The sequence below is a fragment of the Vulpes vulpes genome, chromosome 13 (assembly GCF_048418805.1).
Source record: "Vulpes vulpes isolate BD-2025 chromosome 13, VulVul3, whole genome shotgun sequence".
Classification (NCBI taxonomy): Eukaryota; Metazoa; Chordata; class Mammalia; order Carnivora; family Canidae; genus Vulpes; species Vulpes vulpes.
The window spans coordinates 56,734,581-56,747,808 of record NC_132792.1 but is presented as its reverse complement, the minus strand read 5'-3'; the positions used below and the strand labels follow the sequence as shown (position 1 = coordinate 56,747,808).

The following is a 13,228-nucleotide window of genomic DNA, read 5'->3' as shown; positions in this document are numbered from 1 at the left end:
AATGAAGGCAGTGAGCAGAAAAATGAAACATATTTTACAAAATTATTTGAAAAGCCCAGGATGAAAGAAACAATGGTAGAAGAGAACAATGGTACAGTGTAACTACCTTTTCCCATGTGGCTTCATTGAGCATCTTGCACCCCGTTTCTTTTTTTTTTTAATTTTTAAAAATTTTTTTATTTATTTATGATAGTCACAGAGAGAGAGAGGGGCAGAGGGAGAAGCAGGCTCCATGCACCGGGAGCCCGAAGTGGGATTCGATCCTCGGTCTCCAGGATCGCACCCTGGGCCAAAGGCAGGCGCCAAACCGCTGCGCCACCCAGGGATCCCTTGCACCCCGTTTCTATTGTCAAGTTTTCAGCAGATCTTTCAATACAACCACCAACCCAAAAATTCCACATAACTCAAGACAGTAATTTACTCACAAAGGAAACACACCTGCAACTTTATTAATAACCAACTTTTTTTTTTATTAGAGCGGATACAGTTGTGAAAACTGTACATTATACATTTTGGTTTCAAGGATTATAAATAAAGGAACTCACAGGTAGGGAGTTCTTTTTCACAGCAAGAAACTTTAAATAAACAAGGTCATGTTTTATTAAGTACATTGGCAGACTTCATGTGCTGTCCAAAATGTAGAGTACAGTATAACAACCCATTAGAAAGAGCCTTTCATGTAAAATACAGCTGTGCACATTTTAGAAAAATACCAACAATTTGAGCTTTGTTTTTTAAAAAAGCTTATAAATCATACATATATTTATAAATGGAACCAACATGCTCACTTTATAAACATATCGTTTAGTTATCTGTTACCCATTATTTCCAAAGCATTACACGTTTTAAATAAACACTTAATAAGATTAAATATTTTATTTTTTTTAAAAAAATCTGCTTTCCCAGCATCAAGAGCTACAGGGTTAGGAAGGCGCAGTGAGAGTACTGAGACTGACACAGGAGCTTAAATGTTTCTTGGCTAAAAACGTACTTCCTAAATTTAAAAGTCAAAGCAAAATGTAAAAAATAAATAAATATACAAGTTGTAATTTTCATTTGCTCTCTTTCTGCTTTCTTCTTTATTCCATATTGGTCACACCCAGGATTCTCAACATATTGCACTTCTGCAAAAAACATCACTGGGTTACTACCCTGCAGATGACAAAGCATTCAGTCCACACCTGTGCTAACATGTGAATTGTCTCTTCTGCATTAAAAAGGTAGCAAATAAGGTAAAAAGAATCTGATTAAACCATGCAGATTGTGAAAATATTTAGGAATAGCTAGCTCCTTCTCCACAATGTAATGTCTTCGAGAAATTTAAGATACCTTTCCTCCCCTGATTTCTTTTTAAATAATTATTTTTATAAAGACCATGTAGTGTCTCTAAATAAGCATGCTTCTGAATAATAAAGATGAATTATAAAACAGCAAAAAAATCAGATTATGTCAGAATAACAAAGGACTGCAAAAGACAAATATTTAAATAAAAATGTCTAAGCCTTTAAAATGTGAAATAAAATTACGAAAGGACTTTGAAAAACACGAAAGGCGTAAAATCGAGAAGCAGAGGTTTAACAAAGCTTTACGCTCTACCTGAATGTATTCAACAAAAATTTAAGTTGGAGAAAAAAAAGAAAAGAGCAGTTATTAATAGCATCTTGCTTAACTTTCATGGGAATTAACATAGTCACTGACAAGATTTTATTTGGTTGTAAAGTACGTCAGCAATGAAACTGAATCCTTTAAACACCGATTACTGCAATCCATGCAACATTTTGACTACACTTCTTAGAATTCTGTTGTCCTTCAGCTTTTAAAATTTAGCACCTCTTAAGTGCATAAATAATTCATCTCAGTAATGTTAAAAATATTTAAAATTATTTCTTCGGAAGGTACGATGCCTTCACATTGCTAAATTTTAAACAGCCTGTTACAGGTTTAGGAAGACTAAACGGCATGAAAAAAAAAAAAAAAAGATGTATTGCTATCGAAATGAACACATCTTCTCTAGAGTGTTGTTGTTTCTTTTCCTTGAGATGCAACAAGTGTGTCTCATCCAGCCAGGACCACACGTTGTAAAGGACTCTACATCCTATTTCAATAAACAGCAAAAATGAACATAGTCGTGCACAAGCAAACGAAACGTTCTCTCCTGGAACGTTCCAGGAGATGTTTAGAGCAGCAGGTCATGGCATAAGACTGGTGAGTGATGCTGCTACCTATTTCTTCTAATGAGATAGGAGTGAATGCTGGAACCATGGCCACAGCAACACAGTCCTCCGACCGCATTCCTCGGGCAGTCGTTTGTTTCCCCAGCTCCCTACTAAAAACGTCAGATGGTAAAATAGTAAGGCAGCTGTTGACTTCCATCAAAAAAAAAAAAAATGCAGCTCCATACATTTCCAGTTTAGTCACTCTCTGCTAGGACAGATGGAGTAGCCAATGCCAAGAACTTCGCCGGATGGGGCTGCTTCAGCAGATTTTAAAAAAGAATGATTATTAAGTTTTGCTCTCCGACACGGCTGCTTGCTTCAGCTCCCAGAGGACCCCAAAGCCACAAAGCATTCCCAGGGGAACTGAACAGGTCCTCTGGCTGAATTTTCCAAGTGTCATCTCTTTCGCGATCCCATCCTAATTCCAAGCCTCCTTCCCTGAGTCTGAGTCTGACTGGGGTGTGCCATTTAAAGGGCTGATGATGCCACGGCAGAGAACTGTGCGCTAACACCGCTAGTTGTCATGACTTCACTGAAGGGTCAAAACAGTTACATCATTAAGTAACTATGTTGAATCACATTCAGGCACAGCCAAAATTTAAAGTGAAGGACAATATGTAGTTGTTAAAAATATATATATAAATTCGAATACGGGAAAAGAATGTTATATGCGGTGATTTTATGTAGAAATTAAGGCTATTCTTACCTGTTCTAATTCCAATCAAGTTAGAAAGTGAACAAAAAGAATGGCCAACCCGATATTCAACAGCATGACGAGGACAATCATGACTGAATTGGGGCCCTGGAAATGAAACAGAACAAAAGGGGCATAATGTTTCCATGTTAATATCAATACTCAAACTAGTTCATAAAATCAATTACCAGAAATATGAAAAAACTCAACCCCGCTGCAGTAAATAAAGCAGGAACAAATGACAGCAGCTCCAAAAGGTATAAACTAAAAATAGCAATGCCATATTTAGATGGAGCCGTCTCTGCACTTTCACTACGAAATGAATCCAGTCTTGATTAAGTCTAAAAGAAAAAAAAAAAAAAGACTTACAAATAATCTAGTTCATTCATCTCAAAACTTCTGACAACAGTCCAGGTGAGGGTTTGCCACAATGGGATTAGGGACTAGTGGAAGGTGGACAGGTACTGTTTGTGAAGATGTAATTTAGGTGAGAAAGAATTTTCTCCTCAGGAAGGCAGTTAGAGTAAGAGTAAGAATAAAATCTTTAGGGTATGAGGCCTCTCAGGAAAAATGTAGGACTCTTGCTTTTCCTGGTCATAGTTTTGGACACCACCCCATCCTTAAAAATTGCCAGTGGGGAGTTGAACACTTGCAGAAATTATTTTATTGGTCTAATTCTTTGCTTTTTTGCTCACAGCTACAACATGCCAGAAATCAAGTTCTTTTTAAAGATTTTATTTATTTATTAGAGAAAGAGAGAGATAGCAGCGCGAGAGAGCATGAGGAGGGGAGGCGGAGGGAGAGGGAGAAGCAGGCTCCCCACTGAGCAGGGAGCCCATTGTGGGGTTCGATCCCAGCACCCCGGGATCATGACCTGAGCTGAAGGCAGGTGCTTTACCGATTGAGCCACACAGGTGCCCTAGTCAAGGTCTATTTAATAAACAACAGAATCCTATTTTGATAAATACGGCTGTGATAAATACCAGCAACCCAAGGTACCCAAACTTTGTTTAAACAAAAACCCACCTTATGACCTGTCTTTTCAGAGCTGCTCATGCTTGGCCGTCTTTATTAGAGACATGATCTTGGTATTTACTATTAAAATAGTGTATTAAGTAGTATTAAATGTGTTTTAAATTGGCCCTATGAGGTGGGTGGGGTAGTATTTTAACTGTTATTTTACAGATGAGGAAACAGTTTTACTATATTTGAGTATCTAATGAGGCTACATTGAAACAGGGTAACCAAGTCCTTGAATGTGGTATTGGTGTGATTTTTGTTGTGGGGGAGGTAAGGAGGACTGGAATTGTAATTGGTCTAGTGCTCACGTTGCAAGGTATAGAGCCTGGGTCATATCCTTATAGAGATTTCCTCCCCAGATGGGGTCACAACTTCCCTGGCAGAGGTCAGGACACCCCAGCCATTGTCTATCCTAACACTTCACCCTTTGTGACTTCTTGTTAGTTTCCATCTTTGCCTTAGACTAAGTTACGTAGTGGCGGGAGCCGTGCTTTTGCTCACCACCGTGCACCTGCACATACGGGTTGCCCAGTCCATCCAGGTTTTCATTATGAACACCTACTATCTCATCTGTACTTTTCCAGGTGCTGTGGATGTGGTTGTTGACCTTATTAATTCACCGCCTTAAATGAAGAACACAGTGATTAGTAAAAATCAGAGTGGGGGAGAAAAGGAAGTAAAAATGGGTATCCTTGAGATAGGGACTACGAGGAAGAAGTAAAGCCCTAGTCCCTAAACCCCAAGTAAATGAGAGGAAAAAGCACAATTAGAGGGTAGGTGTCTTGCCCAAGGTTACTCACCCAGTTTAAACAAATTACAGAACTAAAATTAAACTTTGTCTACTTCAGAGCTGCTGTTTTTTCCCCCTACATCCTTGTTATAGCCACAGGACTTAGTTTAAATATAATAATTTCTAATCAAGTTCTTGAAAACGGCATTTTCATCTCTATCCCTCTGATTTCATTGCAGCAGAAAACCATCAAATCTTGATATGACCAATTATTCTTTTATAATAGTTGCATTCTAAGTTACTAGGAGGGTCCTAATCTATGTAACTCTTCAATAATAATTAAGTTAAAATGCATAGTACAGGAAATTCTTATAACTCAGAAAATAATTGAAATAATCTTTCAACGCCATAACTCAGCATGGAGATTAAAGAAATGCTCTTACTACCACAAATTTTGATTAGAGTTTTCTCATGAATATGTTCAGAAATTTGGATTCACTTAACTCTTTAGGTCAGTGGATTTAATTCATAATTCCTTTCTCACATGAAAGATGAGGTAAAGTATATGGGCTCAGAACACCACAATGTAGAATTTTAGTGTCTTGGTCCTTTGGACCAAGGAAAAGTAGAACAACAAAGAAAGTGCATTCAGTGAATCTAACTTCAAAAGTCTAAGGTATGTCTGGACCTTAAACTCTTATTTCATAAATCCTTATAAGGTTCCATGAATTTATCTAACTTTTTGAATTAGCATTTTTGGATGAATGACATATTTATATACACAAATATATGTAAATATATGTAAATAAGTATACATATATAACACAGAAACATATATTTATCCAACTAGTACAACTCCATTTATAAAGCTATTTTTAAAGATGACTCAGTGAAGATGAGGGTAAGGCAGCAAAAGAAAGTTCAAACAGCAACCAGGTGATAAATAAATTCTGGGATGCTATGTTTAATAGGCAGATATGAAGACGTGACCTCTGTGTTCTTCAGATACCTAGGCTGGGCACAGGGTGGGGAAAGCTTTAAGGTGAAGTCTCATAAACATGACTGTGGTAGCCAGTTGTGGCTTAAAATAGCAAAATGAAAAAAAAAATCAGTCTTGCTTTTCAAGACTGACTGAGACAGGTGTAATAAAAGAGGCTGCAGCAGGGCAAAGTGCAAGTCTTGATTGGAAGAACTTTGAGACAGAAAATAATAAAGTGTGGGAAGTCAAAATATGGAAAGAAGTTCTAACTCAAGAAATTTAGCTTTTTTTTTCTTCAAAAGACTATTACTCATTTAAAACTGTGAGGAATCTTCTGAAGGGTTACTATAGTTTGTTAAATCTAAAACTTCTCTAAAAACATGAACAAAATTCAGTATTAATAGCCAAATTTATATATATTCATTGTTTGTAGGGTGTTAGTATGTGTACATGGTTCAAAAGGGTGTGACATGGATGCTTGGGTGGCTCAGTTGGTTAAGTGTCTGCCTTTAGCTCAGGTCATGATCTCAGGGTCCTGGGATGGAGCCCTGCTTTGGGGGCTCTCTCCTCAGTGGGGAGCCTGTTTCTCCCTCTGCTCTTTCCCCCTGCTCATGCTCTCTCAAATAAAATCTTAACACCCCCCCCTCCCCCACATGACAGGGATGCCTTGTTTTACAATTCAAAAGAAAGGTAAGTTTCAAAATAGACTTGGAGGAGAGTAATGGCTAAGAAAAAGTGCAGGCAGTTCTCAGAAGAAGTCAAGATTCCTAATGAGAAGACCCCTTGCTAGTCTGCTTGATAAGGCTGTAATGTCTCTTCTGGCTCCTACCCAACTTGCCATGTTGCAAAAAATGTTGGTACCACATGGAATGTGTTTCCATGAAACATCAGTCTGTGTGCAACCATGGCTCATCCGAGTCACATTTCTTGAGAAGTATTGTAGAGTAATCTGTGGCATAGCCTCCTGTCTCTTACCACTCACACTCGAGTGTTAGCTTGTGTCTCAGAAGATTTTCTGTATTTCTAGGAGATCAATACCCAGGGTGATCCTGAGGATGGGTCAAATCTATTGGAATATTTATGAACTAGTTTATGCTTCAACTACTACAGTACAATAGCCATTGCCTTTTGAGCACTTACTATGTGCCATGCACTGTGCTAAGAACTGGGTAAGTAGTAACTCATTTAATTTTCCAAACAACCCTATGATATAGGCAGTGATGAGGAAAACTACTCACGGAGCAGTTGGGAAACTTGCCTGAGGTCACATGACTGAGAAACAACACAATTGGGATTTGAACCTAGGAAGTCTGGGACCAGAGTCCACACCCGTAGCCTCCAGCCTATCCTGTCTCAGTCAATAAGCTGGTGACTAAAATTCCAGGTCCCGGGGTACTCAACCACCCTAGAAATGACGAATCTGACTCATACTAGATCTCTTGTTCACAAAGAACACCGCTTCACTGTGGTTTTCCCTCCAGGGTGTGCTTTCCTGTGACTACTCCTACGAATTTTCAAGTTATTTATAAACTTCTAACTTATACAGTGTCTATCTTAAAACTGTATGCAGTACTCTTTCGTTTTAAAGGTGGTTCATTAACTACCTTTATGATGATCTTATCACTTCTAAACTGTCAAGTAAACAGTCGTCAGGAGTGCGAAAGGCAGCTTTCTGTTATTATCAGGAAAAAAAGGTTAATTGTTAAAATCTTCACATGAAGGTGCCAAGCCAATCTTGACTTCTGGTTCCCGGCATGCAGAGTGCTAGGTTTTCTTTCTTTTGGGGTATAGAAGGATCCCTAGAGATCAACCTACCAGGCTGGAGGATGCTTGGCTACCTCCAAGAATCAGACAATTCTGCACATAAATAAGATACTTCTTCTAAACAAGGAGGCTATGAATTTATCAAACATTAGTAACATTTCATATAAAGGGTCATTCACCACCTCTTACGGAGTTCTAGAAGTCAACTGAACCCCACTACTGGGTATGCCCAAGATAGAAACTATATGGCCTTGCATTGTTTGAATTTCACCCTTGTAAATCAGGCAAGCTAATAATAATCGACTTAGTCTGTCTTAAAAACCATTTATCCCCATGCAGGATGATTCTCAAGAAGTTGATCTGATTAATCGAATTATATTTAGATGATAAACCTAAGAAACACCAAATGTAAGTTAATAAAAAAGATGAACTTAAATTATTTAACATTGTTACTATTTAATTGTGAACAGTGTAACTCTGTTAAAATGGACAAAAGAAAAAAAAAACCTAGTTGTATTACATTCTTGTTCATCAGTTTATAATCCACACCTTTATGCAAATAACTCAGAAATTACTAGTAAATATTGGGTCAGCTGTGGCTTTTCCTAAGCTACATTTAACATGCTACACCACTGTTCCAAAAACAGTTTATAAATTCTATAGAATTTGATAAAGTATGAATTCCATATATCATTCAACAAATCTCTACATGCTCATCAAATGACACAATAACATACAGCTTTCTGGTTGAATACTTAAAAATGTTAGATTCTCAAGACTAATTGATAATAAAACTAGCATTTACCAGAAAACTAAAATTTTAGAAGCATTTATACACTGAGAAGTTAGAAGACCAAAGTGATTTTAAATAGTTGGAAAAAAAGAAAATGTTCTAGTGGCAAAGCCTGACTAATTAAGTAAAATCCAAACTAAATATTTAGGGGAATAATTCACAACAGCTAGAAAAGATACTCTTTTGTCTAAAGATGCTGACTGGAGTATTTTTCCTTCTCCTTCACTTTTAGTCTATTTCTTTAGGTCTGAAGGGTGTCTCTTACAGGCACACAGACATAGATAGGTCTTTTTTTTCTATCTACTCCTTTATTCTATGTCTGTTGTGAGGATCAAAAGCAGGACTAAGAACATAGCAAATGGTGATGGAATCCTCTTCCCAGCTAGGGCTCTGAGAGGGGGTGTCCATTCTCAGGGCCCATGATTCCTTTCTAGCCAATCGGAGGACTGAGCTGTAGTTACGGACTATGTGTTCACGTTCCTCCAAGATTCGTATGTTGAAACCCTAATCCCCAATGTCATGGTATTTGGAAGGGGGCCTTTTGGGAGGTGGGCCCTGGGTCATGAGGGGTGGAGCCCTCATGATGGGATTAGTGCCCTTATAAGAGACCTGAGAGAGCTTGCTCTTCCTCTCTGCCATGTGAGGGAACAGCAAGAAGGTCTATGAGCCAGGAATTGGGTTCTTACCAGACATCAAGTCTGTGGTGCCTTGATCTTGGGACTCCCCAGCCTCCAGAATTTTAAGAAATAAATAAGAAATTTTGTTGTTTAAGCCACCCCGTTTATGGCATCTTTGTTATAGCAGTCTGAACTAAGCTACCACAAAACTTACCAAGAAGTGTGAGTCAAGGCTTGCTAACATATGATGCGAACAAGCTGGCTACCTGAATGATGTCTAAGGTGGGTGGCTGAGCGAACAGGGAGGAATTTCTACCTGGGGAGCTCTTTGCTGTCCCAGGATACAAATGTGCTAACCTCTATTCTACACAGAGTTCATCATTAGGACTTCAGCTAGAGAAGCTGTCATCAAGATGTAAGTCACCCTGTGCTGCTACCTCAAAGAATCAAAAGGAAGAAAAAACACATCTTGCACAACTTACTGAATTGGCTTCTTTTTCCAAAGAAGGGCATGAATCGTTGCTTGCTGGATTCTTTGGTATAGCAAGTTCAGACTTCTTAGCTTTTGGCTCAGCTTTGCTTTCTTTGGCAACTGGTTTTGTCACAGATTTAGGGGGACTCCACTTGTTGGGTGATGGCTTGTGCACCAGCGCTGAGGAAGACTGGCTTGATCCTTCGTCTTCCTCCATGTCTTCTGGAGGGTGCTGGGGGGCGTTCAGTTTCACATAGTAGCCGTGGTACTGAGAATGCAGTTCCCCGTTACTGGGGTTGGGGATGTGGTGGCGGCCAGAGTACTTGGACGTGGGCACCATGGCTCCCACCTCCTTCGTGGGAGCCTTTGACATCAAAGGCTTATTGACAATGGCTGTCACGTGCTCATCAGCCACACTCCGTTTGTCTTGGTTGAGTCTTGCCCCTGAGCTGGGGTTCTGCTTCTTCGTGGGTTTTGGGGAGGAGGGCTGGGGAGAGTGGCTTTGTTTGGGACTTGCTTCAGGAGACCTGGGGGGTGTCGTGCCTTTGCGATAAAAATGAGGAGATTCCTTTGGTGTAGGTGGCTTTTCTGGTACTTTTTCTTCTGGATTTTCTTTAGCATCTACACCTTCCTGAAATCTCTGTTTGATATAATCTGGGCCTGGGGAAAAAATTGACAACAGAAGAGAAGCTAATAAAAATAAGGCATAAAGGCTGTTCCTTCTGGCTATCTATATGCATTTTTGCTACGTCAGATTAGCCATTCCTCTTTTTTTTTTTCTTTAAAAATATTGACAAGGCTTGGATTAAACATGCGCACACTTCATTTCCCAGGGAAAAGATTATTTGCAGAAAAACTTAATATTTACCAGTATTCCTACTATTTTGATAGCCATAAAGGTCAAACAGTTCTGACTTCCTAATAATTGCAACATTCCTACCTGCTTGCAGAACACTGAGGTGAAATTCACGTTGATGAAGCACTGGATAACACCATATGTAATCTGCATATTTAAATTATCCAGCATAACTAAAACACAAAGTATATACTCAAGCTCTCATATGTTTAGTATATTGAAATATTTAAATTATTTAATAAATTAACATTTAACAGAACATCTGTGTAAGAACAGAATCTGCAGATGACATTTGTAATGCTATTTCATCAGAGGATCATTTACTTTTCATTTCTTTTAAATATTTCATTTATTTATTTGAGAGCCAGAGCATGAGGGGGGAGGGGCAGAGGGCAAGCAGACTTCCTACTGAGCAAGGAGCCTGACATGGGGCTCAATCCCAGGACCCCAGGATCATGATTGAAGCTCAAGACAGTTACTTATTAATCCACTGAGCTAGCCAGGCACCCCATCAAAGGATCCTTTAAACTTCCTGGAGTCCTTTCACAGCATGGATCCATTTCACTATTTTCTGTAAGCAAAGACATGACAAGGCAGTTGTCCTAGACACTCTAGTCTTAGGATTTTTTTCTGAATATTTCAGGATTGTTTATAACAATCATGTTATTCTTTTAAATGGAAAAATTTGTACTTAAAGAAATGGACCCTGGGTGCCTGAGTGGTTCAATCATTTGAGCATCTGCCTTCAGCTCAGGCCATGATCCCAGGGTCCTGGGATTGAGCCCTACAATGAGGTCCCTGCTTTCTCTCTCTTCCTATGTCTGCTGCTACCTCTGCTTGTGCTCTCTGTCAAATAAATAAATAAAATATTAAAAAAAAAAAAAAAAAGGACCTTGGTATAAGTGTTGCTATCAAGTGTTTTTTTTTTTTTTTTTCATTAGCAGGGAGTATCTTTTCCTACCTCTTCATTTTTAGTCTATCTCTTTAGTTCTTAAGTGAGTCTCTTATAGGCATATAGATACAGGTAGGTCTTGTTTTCTATCCATCCTTTCACTCTATGTCTTTTGAATGGAGCGTTTAGGCCATTTACATTTAAAGTAATTATTGACAGATATGTATTGTTACCCCAGTTTTTTTATAAATACATTAGTTCAGACAAAATAGATGTTAAGACAAAGACTGTAACAAGACACGAAGAAGGGCAATACATAATGATAAGAGGATATAACAATTGTAAAGATCTATGCATCCAGCACCGGAATATGTGAATACATAAAGCAAATATTAACAGATATTTGTCTTCTGCCTGGCTGATCTATCCATTGATGTAAGTGGGTGTTAAAGTCTCCTACTGTTACATTATTGTTATTTTCTCCCTTTAAAAGGGAGCAGTGTCTTTGAATGATACATTAGACTAGATGGATTTAACAGATGACATACAGAACATCCTATCCAAAACCAGAAGAATATACATTCTTTTCAAGTGCCCATGGTAGATTCTCTAGGCTAGATCACATGTTAGGCCACCAAACAAGTTTCAATAAATTTAAGAAGCCTGAGATCCTATTTTGCATCATTTCTGACCGCAATAGTGTGAAATGAGAAATCAATTATAAGAAAAAAACTCAAAAAAAACCCATAAATGCAGAGACTAAACAATATGCTACTCAACAACCAAAAGTCAAAGAGGAAATAAAAAAAATACATGGAGACAACAAAAATAAACTCAAAATGATTCAAATCTTTGGGATGCAGCAGAAGCACTTCTAAGAGGGAAATTTACAGTAATAAATCTCAAACAATCCAACTTTATACGTAAAGGAACTACAAAAAAAGGAATAAAGCCCAATGTTTGACATTTAGCCAGACTCATTAAGAAAAACGAGGACAAAATAAAATCAGAAATAAAATAGCCAGCACCACAGAAATATGAAAGAGACTACTGCAAAACTTATCTGCCAAAAAATTGGATAACCTAGAAGAAATGGATAAATTCCTAAAAACAGACAGTCTTCTAAAACTCAATCAGGAAGAAACAGGAAATCTGAACATATCAATTACTAGTAATGAAATTGAATCGGCAATCAAAAAACTCCCAACAAAGTCTAGGACCAGATGGATTCACAGGTGAATTTTACTAAACATTTAAAGAAGATTTAAAACCTAATCTCCTCAAATTATTCCAAAAAATAGAAGAGGAGGTAAAAGTTCCACAGTTATTCTATAAGGCCAGCATTACCCTCACACAACCAGACAGACATTACAAAAACATAACAGGCCAATAGCTCTGATGCACATAGATGCAAATTCCCAACAAAATATCAGCAAATCTCATTTAACAATACATGAAATGAATCATTAACCATGATCAACTGGGATTTATTCTGGGGATGCAAAGGATGGTTCAATGTTTGCAAATCAATCCATGTGATACACCACATTAACAAAATGAAGGATAAAAAATCATATTATCTCAATAGATGCAAAAAAAGCATTTAATAAAATCCATCATTTACTCATGATAAAAATTCTCAACAAAGTGAGTTTAGAGGGAACATACCTCAACATAAGAAAGGCCACATATGACAAGTGCATAGCTAATATCATATTCAGTGGTGGAAAACTAAGAGCTTTTCCTCTAACATCAGAAATAAGAGTGTCCACTCTTGCTACTTGTATTTAACATTGTTCTGGAAGTTCTAGCTGCAGCAATCAGACAAGAGAAAGAAATAAAGGCATACAAATTGGTAAGAAAAAGAAAAAAAAAGGCATATAAATACCTACCATTTGCAACAAGATACTAATATAGAAAACCCTAGGGGCACCTGGGTGGCTTAGTCAGTTAAACGCCTGGCTCTTGGTTTTGGCTCAGGTTATGATCTCATGGGCTTTGCACTCACCAGGGAGTCTGCTTGTAGGGTCTCTCCCTCTGCCCCTCTCCTCACTCGCATGTGCTCTCTATAATTAATAAAATTTTTTTAAAAAGAGGAAAACCCTAAATACTCCACCAAAAAACTATTAGAACTAATTAATGAATTTGGAAGTTGCAGGATACAAAATTAACATATCGAAATCTGTTGTGTTTCT

At 38.0% G+C, this 13,228-nt stretch overlaps 1 protein-coding gene across 4 annotated transcripts in view; it reads right to left on the bottom strand.

The window, feature by feature from the left end:
• Window positions 1-445: 445 nt before the first annotated feature.
• JPH1 (junctophilin 1) overlaps window positions 446-13,228 on the bottom strand; it is an 83,749-nt gene continuing 70,966 nt past the window's right edge. Inside the window, exons 4-6 of one of the 4 annotated variants that reach the window (XM_026012705.2) lie at window positions 9,296-9,945; window positions 2,923-3,018; window positions 446-2,748 (exon numbers count right to left, since the gene is read on the bottom strand). In XM_026012705.2, coding sequence (XP_025868490.1) covers window positions 2,938-3,018; window positions 9,296-9,945 — 731 coding nt within the window. In that variant the 3' untranslated portion in view covers window positions 446-2,748; window positions 2,923-2,937. The remainder of the gene's footprint in view (window positions 2,749-2,922; window positions 3,019-9,295; window positions 9,946-13,228) is intronic. The other 3 variants (XM_026012714.2, XM_026012708.2, XM_026012721.2) reach the window with 3 other exon arrangements.